Source organism: Pogoniulus pusillus, chromosome 38 (genome assembly GCF_015220805.1).
Source record: "Pogoniulus pusillus isolate bPogPus1 chromosome 38, bPogPus1.pri, whole genome shotgun sequence".
NCBI classification, from domain to species: Eukaryota; Metazoa; Chordata; class Aves; order Piciformes; family Lybiidae; genus Pogoniulus; species Pogoniulus pusillus.
Genome location: NC_087301.1, coordinates 7,198,707 through 7,218,055, shown reverse-complemented (window position 1 = coordinate 7,218,055; position 19,349 = coordinate 7,198,707). Strand labels below are relative to the sequence as shown.

Below are 19,349 nucleotides of genomic sequence, written 5' to 3'. Positions count from 1 at the left end.
AGATCCAAACCTCTAATCTAAAGCTCAGTACAAAGGACCTCAGCATTGCTATTTAATGATTTCCAATGCCTCTGTTCCCAGCCATCCTCTGGGAAGAAGTCCTCACCCGTACCTGCAGCAGCACTGTCCCACTCCTGCCCGTGCCCACATCCAGCCCTGGCAGACCTGTCACTCTCACACTACAAGAGTTCAAACAAGGCAACAGGACAGAGGAATTTTTTGGTGTCACTGGAAAAGAACTCGGGCAGCACAAAGAGCAAATAACATAGGGCTGGGGTGCCAGGCACACAGAGGAGGCTGAGGCCTCCCACTGAGGCAGAGGATCAAAGCTGTAGTGCGGTGGAAAGTCTTATTATTAAAGACAGAGTCCTGAAAGGAAGTAGCAGACTAAGAGTGGGAAGCAAAGGTCCCAGGAAGGATCCCAAGGTGTGGCAATACTCTACTGCAGTCTTCACTGAGGTGGTGAGTCACTCTGGAGCTCTGGCCACTGCGAGGGCTTTCATCTGCCTAGCGACTGGGATCAGGGATGAGATCCTGGTTCTCAATCCAGTGTCTCCTCCTGCTCCTCCTTCTGCTTCTTTCTTTCTGCAAGCCACTGCTGGATTTTCTCTTTGAGCTCTGTGTTTGGTCTGATCTGGTCCATAGTGAGAGGGCTCCGGTTGAAAGGATCTGTCTGGTCACTAAAACAAAGCACAGAGGAGGTTATGGGGACAGTTCCAGCACCAGAAATAAATCTGGAAGCAGACAGGCCAGGAAAAGGAACTGATCCCTAAGAACTCTGGAGGCAGGAGGCCCTCGCCTTGTACCTGAGGAGGTGCCGGGCTATTGTCGACCGGTCCACAGTGACACGGGAGGAGGGCAGAATCACAGGGTCTGACATGAGGGTGCTCATGATGGGATCCAGGAACTCATCACAGGCGTCAGCATACGTCTCCTCCTCCTGCTGCTGGCGGTCTGCAAGAGACTGGTAGGCACAGAAGGCTTTCAGAGACTCACTCTCCCCATTCTGCAAACCCATCTTAGAGCCAAAGCAGTTACAGACAGTTACAGGTCTGTGCTGGCAGCATAGCCTTGCTGCTGCCTGACCTGAACCCCCACCTCTCAGAGATCCAAATCTGCAGTGCAGGTGCAGTGACACACAGATGGAAAAAGGGCACCAGGAATCAGTTCCTCTCTTTCTCTGCGCACTTCAATTCACTCTCATTCTCACCTTGATCCTCTCAGCCAGGTGACTGAAGGACACTATCATGTTGCCAGGCTTGTTGATCTTCTTCAGAACCCGGACGGTCTGGGCAAAGAGCATCGGTGAGTAGGAGCGGCCGTCCTTGGGCACCGTGGCACAGAAGTTCTCCTCGTCCCTGGACCACCGGTTAAGAGAGCGAAACGGTTCAAGAATCCACATTTGTTGGGCTGCAAAATGCAGTCCCCACAACTGTGACAACAGAGCGCAGCACACTTCTGAAGGGCCCACTGAGGACTTCTCACCTACCCAAGGTTCAGGTAGATGGTGCAGATGTCAGACACAAGCTGCTGAGGCTTGAAGTCAAACTCGCTGAAGTCCTTGACTTTCAGAGCTCCCATTTTAGGCCCAACCAGGTGTTGCAGGAAGTAGTTGAGCATGGAGATGATGCGCTCAGCCAGGAAAGGGTGCACAAACAGGGACTTGATTTCTGCAATGGAAGCCCAGGCTTCTGTGAGCTGCAGGGCAGCCCCACCCTGCACAGGCTCCCAGCAGTCGAGGGGCTGCAGTCCCTACCCGAGGTGAGGAAGGCCAGCGTGCCAATGGTCTCGTTGGACATGATGTTGTGGAAGCGTGCCAGCTGCCCAAACATCTGCAGGCTCGACTCCTTCTCGCGGCGAGCCTCCTGTGACAGCCCATCCCACTCGCCACGGTCCTTCTCAATCTGCTGGACTTTAATCTTGCTGAGGTACTGCAACAACAGGGCAGGGAGGTGGTGGGAGAACAGGCAATGGAAGAGAAGCAAGGCCTGCTCCAGACTGAGATGGGCTGATCTGGGGTGTGAAAAGTACCCCGGAGAGCTTCGTAAGGCCACTTACAACTACAGAGGTCTCTCAGAACACTTGTCTGGATGGCAGACCACGGAATGTCCGCAAACATTCACAATGTCCACATCACCTGTCCCATCTGCCAAACCATCAGTTCCATGGCAGGTAAAAGCTCCCTAGAAAAACCCTTCCTAGCAGCTCTAGAAGGTGTGAGGCAACAGTCACCAGGCACCAGGGACAGGAGTCCACCTGGTGCCCACCTTATGAAACCCAAGAGCTGCCTGGGATCAAAAGCCCTTGGTGGGGATAAAACACCTGCAGAATGGCCCCAGAGGATTGATAATCCTACAGTTTGTCCAACGCCTGGCTGTGTCTGGGTTAGCAGCAGGTAGAGTCCCTTGCCACTGCCAGCAGGTGCTGAGCCTCACCTGTATGGCTTCATCCAGCAGGAAAATGGCATCATTCATCAGCAGGTTGAGGAAGCGGAGGAAGAGTGGAGGGTTCATGGCCTCCAGGTTCTCGGAGGCATAATCAGCCAGTGCCTGCCAGGACGAGAGGGTGGTGAGTGGGTGGCACTGTCCTGGTAGCAGGACGTGGCTCTACACCCAGCTGTGTGCACAGCACTTGCTGATGCCCTTGCTCCTCACCTTGATGCTCTGGCGGTAGGCGTCGGTGCCCCACATGTACCGCAGGATGGGGTACATGGGCCGGCGGTAGTTGAACTTCTGCTCAAACTGGTGTGGGTCACCTGGGCACGAGCACAAACATGAGCAGCTCCAGTGGGCAGCAGGCACAGGCAGGGGCTATGAAATAAAACCCTACGCCCAGAAGTCAGGGAAACCTGCCACCAATTCCAGAGCAGCAGAACCCACCCCACATGAGGATAGGGCCTGCTGCAAGCACTGCCAAGCTAAAAAACTTGGAGGTTGCCCTCTCCTGACATGCAGCTCTACACAAGTCAGACATTTGGAAAGAGTGAGGCTTTGCTGGGATGTCACCAGCCTAGTGTGGCCCAGTGGCTCCACAAAGATTGGTTTGATTCAGCCCTGCAGACACCAAAGCAGGCTCGGTGCTTACCGGTGAACTCGATATCCACGAAGACGCGGATGAGCGCCTCGGCCAGCTGGGCGGCGTTCGGGTAGGAGCAGAACACGCGCTTGCGGTGGAACACGCTTGAGACGAGCGGGCTCTGCGCCGGGTCTAAGTGAGGCATCACAGCTTCCAAGACCTCTGCCAGCTTGGCTCGCAGATGAGGGTTCTTCATCCTGCAAGAGGAAAAAGGAGGTGCGCACAGGGTGCTGTGAAGGCCAGGGTTGGGACCAAGGTGTTGAGGAAGTGCTGGGCACTGTGTCCAGCTGTGCAGGGGCACCTGTGTGCCAAGCCTCGAATACTGAGCCTGCTCTCCAGAACAAAGCACAGAGGTGAGAAAGCAACCCTCCTCTGCAGCCCATGTGGGGCAGCAGCCAGAACACCTAACCCAGGTCTGGCCAAGGAGAGCTGCAGCCTCCATCTCCCAGGGAAAGTGAGAGCTGTGAAACCTGCCTCTGCCTTTGCTGTGTTTCCATGTGTGAGTACCAACCAGCCACCAGCACAAACGCAGTCTCTGTGGCAGTGTCTCTGCTGGGAGGAGCCACGCAACCACTTGGCTGTGTTCAGAGCTCAGTTACCAAAGCAGTTCACAAAGATACCTCCAAACAGATCAATCCCCACAGCTTTTTATGACTCCTGCAGCAGTTCTAGCTGATGAAGCTCCTGTGCTATGCAGCCCAAGAAGCCTGTAGACTCTGAGTTCCCTTAGGAACTCATGGGATGCCCTGACCGGGGCAGTGCTCACTAGGCCTCCTGTGGACAGCTCACTTGCCCAGAGACCAACCCACTCACAGCTGGTGATATCAAGCCCTGTCACTTGCTCCCCTCTGGGTGCTCTGCACATAACACCCAGGACTGTACCTACCTGTCCACGTCACCCATGAACACGGTAACAAAGTGGAGGATGTGCTCCAGAGAATCAGCTGAAGTCTCCAAGATGTCGTCAGCAAAACGCCGCAGGAAAATGAAGAAGTCACCCAAGTTATCAGCAAAGAATTCTACAAAGGGAGACAGAATGCAAGGTCCCATTTGGGCAGCTGATTCTGCCCTTTTCCAGCCTCCTGCCTGCTCACCCCTCATCACCCCAGCGCTGGTGAGAACCTCTCAGGGTAGGATGATGCCCTGCGATGGGCACAGGGTCAGATAGATGGCAGGTAGGACAGGTAGCCTCACCTGGCACGTAGGCCAAGGCGCTGTGGTGCACCTCTGGCAGCGGAAAGCTGAGTGGGAGTGGCTCTGTCCCGTGGTTCCCCAGGGCCAGCTGCACCAGCAGCACTGCCATGGACACCTGCAGGTTCAGGCAGTTCTGCAGCATCTGTGGCTCTGTCATTGCAGTCTTGGTGGACAGGTAGATGGTCATCAGGCGCTCAAACTGCTCCCTGAGGCCGTCGGCAGCGGGGCTGGAGCTCTGCTGGGCTTCTCGCCACGCTACTTGCAGGCGGTGAAGGCTTTGGTTTATCTTGACCATCTGGTCATGCAACCTGCCCAGGACACAAGGCAGGGAGGGATAACAGAACTGCTTTGGGTGAGACCCTTAAGATCACTGAAGTTAACCACGGTGCTGAGAGGTGCAGACTGCCCAAGCAATGTGTGACCCAGTGCAGGTTCTTGTCCTGCCTGCAAAGACAAAAGTTCTACACATCCTAATTCAAACCATTTGGTTTGTGTGGGATAAATTGTCTGGGATGCAAGCACTGGAAGCCTTTGCAGCAATGCAAGCCAGGGTTTAAGAAGACCCCAGGCCTTGCTGAGGAGCAGTGGGGCACCCTGCAAAACTGGTGGTTGCTGTGATGCTTCTTCAGGGCGGCAGAAAGGGAGCTGGCCCCTCAGTAAAGCAGGGTCGGGGGTGTGGCAAGCCCCAGTGACACTGGGAGGCGACATTTCCAGTTTCCCAGCAACGAGGCACTTGCATAACTTCTCATCAATTGCTATATTTAGAGGATAAACCAGAAGGGGCTGGTGCTCAGTTCAGCGGTGACCTCACAGTATCCAGGCAACAATTTGCAGACAGAAGCTGAGAAAAACCAGCATCTTCTGGTGTCCAGAAACCCCTTCAGGGCAGGGAGAGTTGCCTGACACACAGGCCCTTCACTGGGGTAGGGAGCACAGCTGACAGTGGGCAGGGGCTCTGCCAGTGTCCTGTTCCCCCAAAAGAGGGGAACTGAGTGACCCAGGGCCAGCTAGTGCTCAGCTGTTGCTGGTCTAGAAGTCGTGCAAAGCCTGTAAGGTTCAGCACTGGCTGGGAGTAACAACAGACCAAGCTTCTATAACCAGCCAGCAAAAGGCTCAAAGGGCAACTGTGCAGCTCAGCTGGCCCAGTCTGTACTCTGTGTACTTACTACAGGTTTACCTACTGCAAAGGGGCAGAGAACAGAGTTGAGCACATTACCTGTGGAAGCCCAAGTGCAAGGTGTACTGCGTGAGGACCAGGTTCTCTGTCACCAGGTTGTAGCTGTTTGCAAACTCGGGCTCCTGCTCGCCTGTGGTGGGGATCAGGCACGTCTCCTTCTCCAAACCTGGAATGAAAAGGGTCTCTGCCCTGAGTCCCACCCTGCAGTCCTGCCAGGAGCTGACCCAAGTGGACAGGACTCAAAAAGTCTCTGCTGAACAATGAAACAAATACTGGTAATATAAGCCAGAACTTTGCCTCTGCTCTACTCTTCCTTGCTCCTCCCTCCTCGGTCCTTCACCTCTATTGGTGCACTCCTGGGAAGTGAGGACCGGAGGACATCCCTTTCCCATTCCCTGGCTGCCCCTGAGGTGTAGCCTTACCTTTCATGTGCACATTCTTGCTCCTCCGCTCCTCCTCGTTCAGCTCCTTGAGGGCACAGTAGGTGGGGTTGAAGGTGAGCAGCCGTGGGGAGCTGGGTTTGCAGAAGGGCTGGCACAGCTTGAGGAGGGCAGCTCCCAGGTTGAGGAAGAAGGCATCTGAGGCATACATCTGGAAGAAGATCTCCGGCATCTGGTTAGCCCAGATCTTGGTGCGGCCTGCATTGGCGTGCAGGCAGTTTCCCAGCCAAGACAGGATCCTGTGCTTTGTCTCTGGAGACAACTGCAGCAGGTTCTTCAGCAGCTGATAGATCTTCTCGTGGAACTGGGCCATGAACTGTTGCAGAAAACAGAACACAGGTCAGTGGCTATTTTGACTCTCCTGTTGCTAATGCTTTCAGAGCTCTCCCAGCTCTGGACCACAACCTGCTCCTGGAGGGCAGGACTTTAGAGCACATTACAGCCAGGACACCACTGTCAACCACACACTTCAGCAGCAGGTCAAAGCCTGAGGCTGGCAGCAAAGAATAATCAGGGATATGGTCAAAAGCAAGTTGCTTGCATGGGGTACAATGAAACCACAGCTCTTGATACGTTCTTGGCAGCAGCAATAACCCTGGCATCACCTGTGATGGGCAAATGCCTTCTTCTCTGTCCAGCTCTGCACTCAAGTTCCCTCCTGTATGTATGTCCAGCCTGTCAATCCTGCCCTCCTTCTGAAACACTCCTAAAGATCCTCCCAGCATGGCTCCTCTATTTCCTTGTGTGACAAGGAAGAACACTGCTTGTCACTGTCTCTGCTGGGGAGTCAATGTTTTAATTACAGGACAGATACTGAGAACCGTTTCCTTGGTAATTATCACTCCTAAGGTGGATGACCTCCATGTAGCACCTCAAGCTATGGTGCTGGTATCTGCCCCACATGCACCACCCCTCCCTCCTCTCACACATCAGACAAATACTTTGATCAAACACAACCACGAGGTGGGTTACAGCAACCCAAGGAAGTGGGAGGGAAGAGAACCCCCCCAGGCTTCAGCCCACCTGGTGGATATTGGATTCCTGCACTTTGATCTCCTGTGGGCTGGACCTTGATGGGTTCAGGAAGTAACCATGGCTCTCCACCAGACCAGGGGTCCTTAGCAAGCAGGAGATGTTTAAAATAGTGCCCAGCAAAGTCTTCTGGTACATCTGTCCATTGCTGGGATCCTTGGGCTGGATGTAGCCTGCAAACACCTGGGGGACATCACATTTTATGAAACACTGGTGAAATCCAGACCACCCTGGCAGGTTTGGGACAGGCTGACAGGAAGGGGAAGAGTAGTTAGACTGCACAGCAGGAGCTGTGGCACTGTGATGTTGGCTCAGCCTCCACAGAAGGTCTTATAGCCTTGATGCCACAAGCAGAACTCACCAAGAGCTCTGGCTGCACCACCCACCTTGGCAATGTCCTTCTGCTTGGTGAAGTAGAGCAGCACATCAAGATATGTGTACAGCAGGATCTGGCAGAGGTCCAGGTCCTTGATCCTGCCCAAAACGATGTCAAACACGGGAACCATGACCTCCCCGAAGGTCCGCACCTCCTCGTCCATCGTCAAGGCCTCAATCACCAACTCGAGAAACTCAGTCACATCCTCGAAGTCTGAGGAGGGAAGCCAGGCTGTCACCACATGACAAGGCTGTCATCAAGGCATCAGGAATGGTGTGGCCAGCAGGAGCAGGGAGGTCATTCTGCCCCTGTACTCTGCACTGGTTAGACCACACCTTGAGTACTGTGTTCAGTTCTGGGCCCCCCAGTTTAGGAGGGACATTGAGATGCTTGAGTGTGTCCAGAGAAGGGCAAAGAGGCTGGGGAGAGGCCTTGAGCACAGCCCTACAGGGAAAGGCTGAGGGAGCTGGGATTGGTTAGCCTGGAGAAGAGGAGGCTCAGGGGAGACCTTATTGCTGTCTACAACTACCTGAGGGGAGGTTGTGGCCAGGAGGAGGTTGCTCTCTTCTCTCAGGTGGCCAGCACCAGAACAAGAGGACACAGCCTCAAGCTACAGCAGGGGAAATTTAGGCTTGAGGTGAGGAGAAAGTTCTTCACTGAGAGAGTCATTGGACACTGGAATGGGCTGCCCGGGGAGGTGGTGGAGTCGCCGTCCCTGGAGCTGTTCAAGGCAGGACTGGACGTGGCACTTGGTGCCATGGTCTGGCCTTGAGCTCTGTGGTAAAGGGTTGGACTCGATGATCTGTGAGGTCTCTTCCAACCTTGGTGATACTGTGATATCACGACACTCTGACAGTGACACCACAGCAAGACCACGCACTGTGGCCCACCTGCAGCCCTCCCCTCTAGCACCGTGGGGAGCCCAAGCTTTGCCCAACCCACAATGCCGTTGCAGGAGCTCAACGTGCTGGGCAGCACGGCTGGACTTACGCGCCCCCCGCAGCGCCTCCAGCATCAGCTCCACCAGCTGCTCGTACACGTTCTGGCTGACATAGATCTCGGGGGTGAGCAGGACAGTGCGGGTGTTGGACACAGTCAGGTTCCGGCAGCGCACGGCGAAGGGCAGCAGGTTCTCTGGCACCTTGGTTATCTGCACAGCGAGGAGACCGAGATGGGGCCCCAGCGTCCGCCTCTGGCCATTACAAGCGCAGCTGAGTGACACCGCTAGCCGCTCCCTCCCCTGAGCCCCTGCCCACCTCTTCTCTTGCCCGCTGGAAGCAGGCGTAGAGGTAGCGCAGGATCTGCCTCTCTCCGGCGTCGCGGTCAGCAGACAGGTTCTGAGTGCTAGCCGAGGTCATGTGGATCAGGTGATTCCCAGGCTCCTGCAGCAGCAGCCGGGTGAACAGGGCCTGGGCACAGCGGAGACAGGCAGGGCATGAAACGGCCCTTGCAGGAAGCCTGTCCCTCCTGGAGAGGAGTCACCACAGGCTGAGCCCTACCTATCCTGAGCTAACAGAGGACAGCATCAAGAACCCCCAGGCCAGCTCCCCTGCCAAGCGATGCCATCTTTAAGAGCTGCGGCAGCCCTCGTGAAGTGATTTGCTCTAGAAAACCCATCAAAGACCTCCCGCTGTGTCTGCAGACAGAGCTGAGTTTGTGCCTAAGCCGCGTTCGGCAGCAGGAGGGACACCGCACGGCAGCGACGGCCCCCGACAGCCACACGGAAGCCTGCCCCCACGCCCAGCTCGGCACAGGTTGCTCCCCTCCCTGTCCCCACCCAATCTCCCACACAGGAGAGGCTCCCAGCTGCAAATTCTAAACCTCTCTCAGCATCGCAGGCCCAACCCCCACCACTTCCAGCCAGGCCACAGCTGGCAGCTCCACACCTTGGCAGGCAGGCTGCATTCAGGGCACGCTGCCTGTGTGCTATAAGAAAATGACTCCGGCACCTGCTCCACGTTGTCCATGTCCAGCCAGTCCTGGTCGTCCAGGTCTGCTGCCATTTCCTCCAGGTAGACGCAGCGTGCTGGGATCCCGTTCCCACTCTTCATGCTGGGGTCGCCTGGGAAGAGCAAAGAGGGACCCGTTTCACCCCGACTGGCTAACAAAGGCCGTGCCGGTGGGCAGAGGAGCTGCAGGCAGGGCCCTGCCCGTGCGTGCTGCGAGAGGCATCTTCCCCCGGCCGGTGCTCCTATTTCAGACGGAGATGGCAAACTTTGCCTGGAACAGCAGAGCTCCCCCAGCCCCTAGCAGCCCCAGGGCAGCACAATATGAAGGACTCCTGCTGCTCACTGTTGTCGAGGGTGATGAGAAAGATCCTCTGGATCATGTGGTTGATGTTGAGTTGCTCGCAGAGCTCTCGCTGCGAGCGGAACGAGCGGCTGATCTCTGCCACCGAGTAGTCGCAGTCATCCAGGCTCTCCGAGACGCTGTTGTCAGAGTCATCCTGGCTGACCGATGTCTCATCGCCTGCAAAACAGGAGCTCCTCAGCGTCCCGGCCGAGGAAGGTGCTTCGGTTTCCAGAGGGGGAAGATGCCCCGCCGCCGCCGCCGCCGCCGCCGCCGCCCGCCCCGCACCTCTGAGCTGCCGCAGCTGCTGCTGTTGCTGCTTCTGGACGGCGGCAAAGTGCTTGGCGTCGGCGATGGAGCCGAAGAGGGCGGCAAAGGGGTTGCTGGAGATGCTGTTGTTGTTCTCCTGGTCGGTCATCGCCCCTCAGGGCCGCGCCATGCGGGGAGAGGAACGGGAAGGGCTGCGGGAGTAGCCGCTGGCAGAGTCCGAGCTCGCCGGGACGCGCTGTCTGTAAACCGATCCGCGCTTCCGGGCCCAGATCCGCTTCCCGGAGTCCGATCCTCCTTTCGGGCCCGATCCGCGCCCCGCTGCTCAAGACCCTGATCTGCGATCCACTCCCCGGACCGCTCTGCGCTTACCGGCGCCGCCGAGCGCACTTCCGCCGCCGCTACTGCTCGTCAGCGCGTCGCACTGCATGACGTCACAGGCCCGCGCCGGAAGGGGGCGGTGGGGAGGGCAGCTTTTAAAGTGACCGCGGCCCCAGCAGGGCAGAGAGGCGGCGGCCGTGGGCAAGCGGCCCCTGGCGGCGCGGAGGGGACACGGCAGGGCCGCGGCGGCTGGAGCTGGGGACGCGAGGTGCTGCCGCGGAGCCGTGGGCTCGTTTGCGTGTGAATCACACGCGAATAACCCAATAACCGCCTGTCATCCCGCGCCGCTGTTGCGCCGGTTTGTGTCATTAGCGCCCTAGCTGCCGCGGCGCTCAGCTGCGGTTGTCAGTGCCCACCGCGGGTGGATAAAGCTAACCCCCCCACCCCCCCACCCCCCCACTCCCGTTTGGTTGTTCGGTTTTACCGCGGGGGGTGTCCGTGGTATATTTTTAGGTCCGCATTAAACCCCTCGACAGCAAACATTGAAAGGAAGCCCCCACGAGGAAGGGTCTCTGGGGGGGGTGGTGCAGACAAACGCGGGGCTGAGGGGGTTGGGGGGAGGGGAGGTGCAGTGGGCTTGGGGGGCCAGGTTGTGGGGGGAGGCCTGGAGCAATCTCTCGGGCTCTGCATTCGCGGAGGGAAGGGCAGTGTGTGGTTTGAAGGAGTCTGGCCAAAGGCTTTAGGCTGGAGCTCAGCCCTGGGGGCTCACTGCCTAGGACCAGTGTTGTGCCCATCCTATCCTGTCACCTCGGTGACATTACAGCTCCCTACAGCTGTAATGCACCCTGACATTGACACACATCACCATCCCTGACCCCCCCAAAACATACCACACAGGACCACACCCCACGGTGCTTTGCCCCAGTGACCCCACAGCTCCATCCTTGCCCAGTCAGCAGAATGGGGCCAGGGTCAAGGCCCCATCGTGCCAGGCCAAGCTACCAGTGAGGTGACAGAGACCAAGCAAAGGGACCCACATGGGGTTACTCCAGCTGTCCCCACGTTCCCACCCCATTAGTTGTGAGGGCAGGAGCGATGAGTTGCACTGTACTCTGCTGCAGGGGGGGCGCAGGGTAGGATGAACCCTGCTGGTGCTGGTCAGGCCACCCTCAGGTGTTGCCCATCTGGCCCCCTGGGCAGGAACGGACACTGACCCACCCAATGCTGTTAATTGAATTCTATTGCTGCCATTAATTTAGCTTAATTCCATTGAACAGTGTCCCAGCCTCTCACCTCAGCCTGCACTTGCCAGGGGTAACATTTTTGTGATGGAGGGGCCAAAGGTGTGGTCCTGGGCAAAGGGGGGGCTGGGAGACAGTCTGGGGGTGCTGGGAATTGATCCTGGGTGTGTGGTGCAGTGTGTGGGGAGTCCCAGGGCGCTGTATGTGGCTTGGAGCAGGTAGGAGCTGTTGGGGGAGCTGGAGGAGGCAATGTTTGGGTCTGCGGGGTGGTACAGGGGTCCTGGAGCCAAGCATGGGGCAGTGAGGAGGTGCAGGAAAGGAGGTGGTGTGGGGGGCACCAGGGAATTTCTGAGGTTGGTGAGGCCACACCTCAAGTACTGTGTTCAGTTTTGGGCACTGCAGAGGAGGGCAAGGAGGCTGTGAAGGGCCTGGAGAATAAATCTGATGAGGGAGCTGGGGATGGTTAGTTTGAGGCAGAGGAGGCTGAGGGGAGACCTCATTGCTGTCTACAGCTACCTGAATTGTGGAGAGGCTGCTGCTGATCTCTTCTCATAGGGAATTGGAGACAGAAGAAGGGGGAATGGCCTCAAGCTGAGGCTGGGGAGGTTTAGATTGGACATTAGGAAAAAGTTGTTCACAGAGAGACTGGTCAGGGACTGGAATGAGCTGCCCAGGGAGGTGCTGGAGTCACCCACCCTCGATGTGTTTAAGAGTGGTTTGGATGTGGTGCTCAGGGGTGTAGTTAAAGGTGAATCTTGTAGAGTAGGGTTCTAGGTTGGACTTGCTGATCCTGAGGGGCTTTGCCAACCTGCATGTTTCTGTGATTCTCTGGAGTCACAACCCCAGGTCTATGTGGGTCTCTGGGCTCCTGGAGTGGCTGCACTGGGTCCTGCAGGACCAGAGGTAATGCTCTGGTATCAGGGGGCAAAGGAATGGGGTGCAGGATTGATCCCCTACCAGCCTGGGCTCCTGCTCTGAGGGCTGAGCAGTCTCCCCCAAGAGCCAGCCAGCAAAGAAACCAGATGCAGCTGAGCGAGCTCAGGGTTTAATCCAGAAACTTCCAACCTCCCACGGCCGGGCTCTCATGGCCCTGGCAAGGGTGGGGGGCAGGAGGGCTCAGCCCCGCCGAGGGAGGCCGGGCTATGGCACTGTTGGCATGAGAGCCTCTGCCGGGCACCCACCACTCACATGGCAGGCACAGTTGGGCATCCCGTCCCGCAGCCTTCCGTCTGCAGCTCAAGGTGCGGTCCCCTGCTGCAGCCGCTCATCCCGGCCACCCTCAACGGCACTGCCAGGGATGCTGAGCCCGCCCAAGGCCTCCGGACCGGGCCCAGTGCCCAGCGGGACACAGGGCTGCAGGAGGTGGTCCCAGTAGAGGCTGAGTGTGGAGTGCTCCTGCTGCTCCAGCTCCCGCAGCTCATGCAGCTCCTTGGCGCTGGCCACTGGTGTCTGCACCTCGAAGGTCAGCTCAAAGCGGCTGTAGTCCACCTGGAAGGCTCCTTTCTCCAAGGACATGCAGGGCTCGAAGCGGTACCCCCAGAGGATCTCGTCCTCCGTGTAGGAGGTGCGGGCTTGGCACGTCATTCCTGCGGTGAAACAAGGCTGAGACACTGACAGTGCTGACAGCGGGCGGAGTGCCCGGGCGCCACAACGACCCACCCACTGCTGGGGGCGGGGAGCTGGCATGGCTGCCCTGAGCTGCCTGACCCCATTCAGTCCACTCACCAGTAGCTTCCACGATGCCCTCGAGGATGATGATGATTTCGAACTGCTCTCGGCGCAGCGACTCGGCTGACATGTCCCAGAAGGGGCTGCGGCAGTCGATGACATGGCAGATGATCTGGGGCTCCACCAGGAAGAGGCGATCCTCCCCTGTGTCGTAGCCCAGGTTCAGCTCTGACTGCTCCAGGGGGATGAACTCCCCCTCAGGCGTCTGCCGGGACTTGATCAGCTTGGCCCTGATCTTGGCGTCCACCATGTGGCTCTCACGCAGGTCCCCGACCCGGAACATCAAGCAGAGCTTCTCATCGCGGCGCGAGATGACGCAGTTCTTGCTGAAGATGAGGGTCTGGGCACGCTTCTTGGGCCGGGAGATCTTGACAAACATGCAGCCCACCATGAGGGCATCGATCATGGAGCCGACGATGGACTGTGCCATCAGCAGGATGACGCCCTCGGCACAGTTGGCCGTCACCATGCGGGAGCCGTAGCCGATGGTCCGCTGGCTTTCCACTGAGAAGAGCAAGGCGGAGATGAAGCCGTCCACGTTCTCGATGCACGGCTGCCACGCGGGATCGCCCTGGTGCCAGACGTCACCTCGCACCCAAGCGTCGAAGAGGTAGATGGTGCCAAAGACCACCCAGGTGATGATGTAGCACATCATGAAGACAAAGAGGAACCAGCGGTACTTGAGGTCCACAATGGTGGTGAAGATGTCCGAGAGGAACCGCTTCTTCTCCTGGATGTTGCCCAGGTTCACCTGGCACTTGCCCACCTTTGTCACATAGCGCTGCCGTTGCCGCTTGCCAGCCTGGACCGCTGGGCTGTCCTCCTCCAGCAGCTTGCGGCAGCGGCTTGGCAGCCCCTCTGGGGCAGGGACAGCAGCGGCAGCGCTGCTGCGGGCAGAAGTCCTGCCCCGCGCTGAGCTGGGGATGTTGGGCACGCTCAGTGCATGCAGTGGGTTCCAGTGGGTGCCTGTCTCTCGCGGGGCAGGTGGTGGGCAGCGGGGCAGATCACCAGGACGGTACTGGGTCGCCATGCTGCCACGGCTCAGCAGCAAGGATGGCTCGCTGGGGACAATGACCCCACGGCAGGGCAAGGATGGGTAGTTTGGCATCTGGGCACTTCTCTTGGCAGTGGTGGTGCTGGCTTGCTGCCAGCTGTCTTGTGCCAGAGTGCCAGGGGTGGCTGGGAGTTCAGGCTGTGGGGCAGAAAGGAGCCCATTGGTGAGAAATCCCCTCTGCCAACCCCACCTGCCCAGTGGCATCCTGCCCAAGGGACGCTGAGAGCCCGGGCACAAGCCATACCTCTTGGTGGAAGGTGCCATACTGGCTGGTGTCGGTGGGTGGCCGGGGCAGGTAGGCCAGCATGTGCTTGGCGGTGGGGGTCTGTGCTGGGGGAATGGAGTTGCTGCGGCCGCGGGGCTCCGTGGGCACCAGCCAGTCACTGCCGCCACCACCGACCACGCTGTTGTGGGCGCAGGGAAGCACCATGGCGGTGCTGGGGCAGGGGTTCAGCCCCGGGCTGGGCGGGGAGTCCTGCTGTGGGGGACACAAAGCAGGGGATTAGGACATGGAGGGTGGCACAGGGCTCCTGCTCCTCTCCACAGGCCAGAAGCTGGCAGGGCCACCCTTGCCCAGTGGTGCACGTGCCAGCCATGGAGCTGTGCTGGGGTGGCTATGGGCTGGCACCAGATGGCTAAGCCCATTAGGAGCTGTAATTGCATTGCAGAGGCTGCACACGGAGGCAGCTGCCTGCAGCAAGAGCAGACTCCTCGGCAGGCAGGCTCCAGGTGAGAATCCACAGCTCTGCTCTGGGACAGGCCCTGATTGCCAGCCCCTGCCAGCTCAGAGTAGAGGCAGGTGCCCCTGGGTGCAAAATGACAGTCTGTGGCACAGAGACCGAGCCCAAGGCCTGGGCCCATCAGGCAGTGGGAGGTCACCTTTCTGGAAATAACTTTCTGGAAATGCAACCTGGAGAGCAGCAACCCACAGGGACAAGGGTGAGGACAGGGACAGGGATAAGGACAGAGACAGGGAAAAGGAGCGTGGATGCTCTGCCTCCTGAGCATCTCCAGCCTGTGCCTTGGCACAGAACCAGTTCCATGGCATCTCCCTCTGCTGCCTGATGGGACTAGTGGGTCCCAAGGGTCAACCTCCCAGCCCCCCAGCCCTGCACAGAGCCCCGGACAAGAGGGCACCCACCTCACGTCCAGGCAGAGCGGCTGCCGGGCTGGCAGATGTCGTTCTTGGCTCATGGCTCCTGCTCGGCTGTGGCTGGTGCCGAGCATTGTCCCACCGGTTGCGGATGGGAATCCTCTGCTGAGCTGTGCTGCCGCGGCCGGTGGGAGGGAAGGATGAGGAGCTCCGTGGTGGCCACCAATCCTGCTTCAGCAGCAGAAGGTCACCCGTTAATCTGTCTCAATGACAGACACAATTACCTCGAGACGATTTAATCAGCAGGATCGGGTGCCCAGCGCCTGGGGAAAGGAGTAAGAGAGCTTCCCCAGCGAGCTTCCTAAGCGAGCTTCCCAGCGGATTTCCCAGTTCTTGCCCTCAGGGTGATGCTCCTTGACGGCTTTTGGGGATGGGACCATTCCCAAGGGCTGGAGAACGGCGCCTCCTCTCCTACTCAGTGCATCCTCCAGGTCGAATGAAGTCTGTCTCGCTCCTTTCGCGACCCTGCTGTGAAGATCTCTACACTGATGCTCAGTGGGGCCAGACTCTTGGTGCCAGCAGGACTCAGTAATTCTCAGCCTGGTCCCTGCTACTCCGGGTGATAAGAAAGATGGCAGATGAAGGAGAGATTAGCGACTAATCTCCTGGGGAAGATGAATCTGTGAGCTGGACACCACAGAGGGGACGTGCAGGGGCGGACGGGAGCCGAGCTCCAGCCCACAGCTGGGGTTTTCCTGACGCTGAGGCCTATCCTTTTCCACATCTTCTTTTTTTTTCAGCAGCAGATCTCCTTCCAGGCAAGAACTTGCTCACATCAAGCACCAGGAACCTTGTCACTCGGTGAGGTGCTGGTCGCAGAACAAGGTGGTCAGCGCCTTTCTGTGAGCACTGAGTGAAGGTAAACTCAGAGGTCCCTGAGGCAGCTCTCGAAGGCTCCTTGGCTGTTTATTTACTGACTGAGGGTCAATACTTTAAGGCTCCTCTGAGGAAAAGCCTAAGTGTTTTTTGCCTGCATCCCACCTTGGGGTCCCCTCCCCATCCCACCCCAGCCCAAGACACTGCTGCTGCCAGATGCTTTGCCTGCCAAGGCCCTGGCTTCAGGGGGGCTGAGGCAGAGAGGATTTGCATGCTTCAGCTTAACCCTCCCAGGCACGGCAAGGCAGCGGTGGGACTCTGGCCACAGTCACAGTGGGGATGCACCCAGCTTTTCCTGCCGAGCCAGGCGCACTCCCCTTTGAGTGTGGAAAAACCAACAAGGCTGGAAAATGACCGAGGCCACACCCCGGCGTTGGAGGAATAGGCTTGGATCTGCTCCCCCGAGAGCCAGACGCGTCTGGCGGCGGGACGGACGCTGCTCCGCAGGCGTTGATGCCCACGGCCACTGCCCAGGCCAGCTTATCTCAGCCCAGCGGCAAGTTCGAGGGCGGCATCAGCATGGCTGGGAGTTGGCAGGTGAAGGCACAGGCAGGGGGGATGCTGCTGGCCCTCTTTGGGTGGGTCTCCTCCTGTGTCACCACCTTCGTGCCCCTCTGGAAGAACCTCAACCTGGAGCTGAACGAGATGGAGATCTGGAACATGGGGCTCTGGCAGGTCTGCATCACCCAGGAGGAGGGGGCGGTCGAGTGCCAAGCTCATGCCTCCTTCCTGGCGCTGCCGCCTGAGCTGCGCATCTCCCGCCTCCTGATGTGCCTCTCCAATGCGCTGGGGCTGCTGGGCTGCCTCCTTGCTGCTCTGGGGCTGGAGGGCTGGAGACCCTGTGAGGACAAACCTGGGCTGAAGCGGCGGCTCCTGCTTGCCGGGGGAGCGGCACTCGGCATAGCAGGGATGGCCACCCTGGCACCGGTCTCCTGGGTCGCCTACAACACTGTCCTTGACTACTGGGATGACACCGTCCCCGACATCGTCCCTCGGTGGGAGTTTGGGGAGGCCACCTTCCTGGGCTGGTTCGCTGGGGTCTTCCTCGCCGCCAGCGGGCTGCTCCTCGCCTGCAGCACCCGTCCCACGAGGACCACACCACCACCGGTCCCTGCCTGCCACCAGCTCCCTGCCGCAGGAGGCCTGGCTGGGGGCCACCACCCACACCCCAAAAATGCAGACCTGGTCATCTAGGGAGCCAGGGGGCTGTGCCCTGTGCGCCTGTCAGCTCTTCCTCTGCAGGGACGGCACCTGCGCGGTCCACAGGATGATTCGCTAACTCCTACGGCAGCCCTGCGTATTTTCCCCTTCCTCTGTCTGCTTCACTTCTGCTTTCACACGAGCCACAGTTTTCCCTGCGGCACTCACCGAGCGAGTATTGGAGGGCAGCGAGGCAGGGGCTGGGCAGCGCGCCTGGCACTCGTAGTGGCATTGGTGGCAGCGGCGGTGTTGGCATCCCCTGTGAATGCTCCGTAGCCAGGTCGCTGTGGTCAGCAGCCCCCTGCCTGCACGTCCACGTCCCTCTGCTGTCATCACAATAAATGATAACCGCCACAGGCAGCCTGTGTCTGTGCTCTGAACCTGCAGCTGCGCCTCGGCACCAGACGTGGGGTAAGGGCTGGGAGCTGAACGCTCCAGCGGTGCTTGGGTCTGTCCAGAGAAGAACGTGGGGAGAAAAAAGGGGAGACCGAAAACGAGAGACGAGTACCGAGGACTGCTCCTGCTGTGAGGGCAGGATGCCAGCAGCTGCGTGCCCTGCGGTAGCCTCATCTTCTCATGGCTAAGATGATAACGCCGTTAACTGTGGCATGGAGCTGGCGCGGGAGGCGCCTCAGCTGCAGCCGGTACCTGCACACAGGAGGTAGGAGCGGTGCTTTGTGGGGGCTCCTGAACCCTTCCTCCATGTTCTCCTGATTCAGCTGTGAAAGCGAAGTCTGCTCACACGCCCCTGCCTGACCCCCAGCGTGGAGCTCCAGGTTGGGCTGGCATCCCGAGCAGTGGCAAGGAGCCAGCCCACGGCCGCAGCACCGGTTACAAGCTGAGTTCAACGCTGGTTTAATCCCTGCCGGCTCAGAGCCGCGGCGGGCGCGTGACCGGGCGCTCCTGGGGGCGCAAAGTCCACTCCCCTCCAGCAGTCCTCTTTTGAAACCTGCCCTTTGCTCACCTGGGGAGGGGAGCACAGAATGGGTGGGCAGGGAGAACGAGCAGGGATGAGGCTCAGGTGCTTCTCACGCTGCCGGGGCTCGGGGCACAGTCGGTGATGGGGAGAGGTGTGTGCTTGGCTCCTCCCAGCGAGAAACAACCGAGGGAAGAGGGGGGGTCAGAAAGGTTGCATTCTTGGCTGGCCTGCACGGCTCCCAGAGACCTGCTGGCAGCTGCCCTCGAGAGCTCTGACCAACATGGAGACGGCTACTGGCAGAGCCATGAGACTGCACTGACAGTGCCTATCCCTAGACAGCTGTCAGCACAACCAGTGCTGTGCTAGGAGCGAGTCCCAGAAGCATCTAACTCGCTAGAGAAGCCCTCACCGTGTGTGGGTCCCTCCCCTCTTCCCACACTGCTGACAAGGAATCCGTGTTGTGCCAGCACCGTGCCAGCAGCAGCAGCAGGTGAAAGGTGCCATGACAACACAGAGGCACGCTAGGAATTTGGTCTGCAACTGAAGCTTTCAATTCTCCAATTAAGAAAGAGAACAGAGATTTGGGTTGCAGGAGGATGGTTTCCCTCTTCCTCACTAATTTAATCCATCTTGGCAGCAGCAAGCTCCCTTCTCCAAGCCCCAACGAGGGAGTACAGGGGGAATGGGCTCCAGATTCCCTGCTCCCAAGAACAGCACTCCAAGGAACCCTCCCAGCATCGGTGAAGAACCCAGGCACGCCTCAGGCCATGCCTTCCCAGGTGCTCCCCATGTGCCTACTCCACAGCCAGCATTCTGTGTCACCAGACTCAGGTGTGGAGCTCCTGCCTGGGCAGCTCTGCACTGTCCTGCTTGCAGGAGCTTCATCCACCTGCAGAAACCTCTGCCTGCCTATGTCAACATCGTTGGCTCTTTCTGCTTCCCTCGCTCCACGCTGAGGCCGGGCGCAGTGCGAGGCACCAGGGCGCAGCACAGTGATGCCAGGGCAG

The 19,349-nt window shown here is 58.8% G+C and overlaps 3 protein-coding genes across 3 annotated transcripts; 1 reads left to right on the top strand and 2 right to left on the bottom strand.

The window, feature by feature from the left end:
- Positions 1 to 28: 28 nt before the first annotated feature.
- Positions 29 to 10,258, bottom strand: UBE4A (ubiquitination factor E4A). Its single transcript, XM_064173041.1, has 19 exons — positions 9,872 to 10,258; positions 9,587 to 9,763; positions 9,244 to 9,356; positions 8,551 to 8,703; positions 8,285 to 8,444; positions 7,305 to 7,507; positions 6,910 to 7,101; positions 5,869 to 6,202; positions 5,486 to 5,612; positions 4,270 to 4,577; positions 3,962 to 4,094; positions 3,085 to 3,272; positions 2,655 to 2,755; positions 2,436 to 2,549; positions 1,757 to 1,931; positions 1,490 to 1,670; positions 1,211 to 1,358; positions 807 to 964; positions 29 to 680 (listed from the first exon to the last, which is right to left on the bottom strand). Exons 1-19 carry the CDS (start codon positions 9,999 to 10,001, stop codon positions 542 to 544), a joined length of 3,234 nt encoding a protein of 1,077 aa, XP_064029111.1. The 5' UTR covers positions 10,002 to 10,258; the 3' UTR covers positions 29 to 541.
- Positions 10,259 to 12,455: 2,197 nt separating this feature from the next.
- On the bottom strand, positions 12,456 to 16,308 carry LOC135191215 (G protein-activated inward rectifier potassium channel 4-like). Its single transcript, XM_064173324.1, has 4 exons — positions 15,336 to 16,308; positions 14,439 to 14,672; positions 13,138 to 14,332; positions 12,456 to 12,998 (listed from the first exon to the last, which is right to left on the bottom strand). Exons 2-4 carry the CDS (start codon positions 14,622 to 14,624, stop codon positions 12,649 to 12,651), a joined length of 1,731 nt encoding a protein of 576 aa, XP_064029394.1. The 5' UTR covers positions 14,625 to 14,672; positions 15,336 to 16,308; the 3' UTR covers positions 12,456 to 12,648.
- Positions 16,309 to 16,679: 371 nt separating this feature from the next.
- CLDN25 (claudin 25) lies at positions 16,680 to 17,777 on the top strand. The gene has a single exon (XM_064173325.1). The coding sequence runs from the start codon at positions 16,743 to 16,745 to the stop codon at positions 17,415 to 17,417; it is 675 nt and encodes a 224-aa protein (XP_064029395.1). The 5' UTR covers positions 16,680 to 16,742; the 3' UTR covers positions 17,418 to 17,777.
- Positions 17,778 to 19,349: the final 1,572 nt, after the last annotated feature.

Excerpts from the sequence above, each read along its gene's own strand:
- CLDN25 (XM_064173325.1), top strand. The coding sequence starts at position 16,743 with ATGGCTGGGAGTTGGCAGGTGAAGGCACAGGCAGGGGGGATGCTGCTG.
- LOC135191215 (XM_064173324.1), bottom strand. The coding sequence starts at position 14,624 with ATGGTGCTTCCCTGCGCCCACAACAGCGTGGTCGGTGGTGGCGGCAGT. Across the intron at positions 14,333-14,438 it reads ATGGCACCTTCCACCAAGAG|CCTGAACTCCCAGCCACCCC; the intron begins GTATGGCTTGTG and ends TCTGCCCCACAG. Across the intron at positions 12,999-13,137 it reads GGGCATCGTGGAAGCTACTG|GAATGACGTGCCAAGCCCGC; the intron begins GTGAGTGGACTG and ends GTTTCACCGCAG.
- UBE4A (XM_064173041.1), bottom strand. The coding sequence starts at position 10,001 with ATGACCGACCAGGAGAACAACAACAGCATCTCCAGCAACCCCTTTGCC. Across the intron at positions 6,203-6,909 it reads AGGAATCCAATATCCACCAG|TTCATGGCCCAGTTCCACGA; the intron begins GTGGGCTGAAGC and ends TTTCTGCAACAG. Across the intron at positions 965-1,210 it reads ACCTGGCTGAGAGGATCAAG|TCTCTTGCAGACCGCCAGCA; the intron begins GTGAGAATGAGA and ends TGTGCCTACCAG.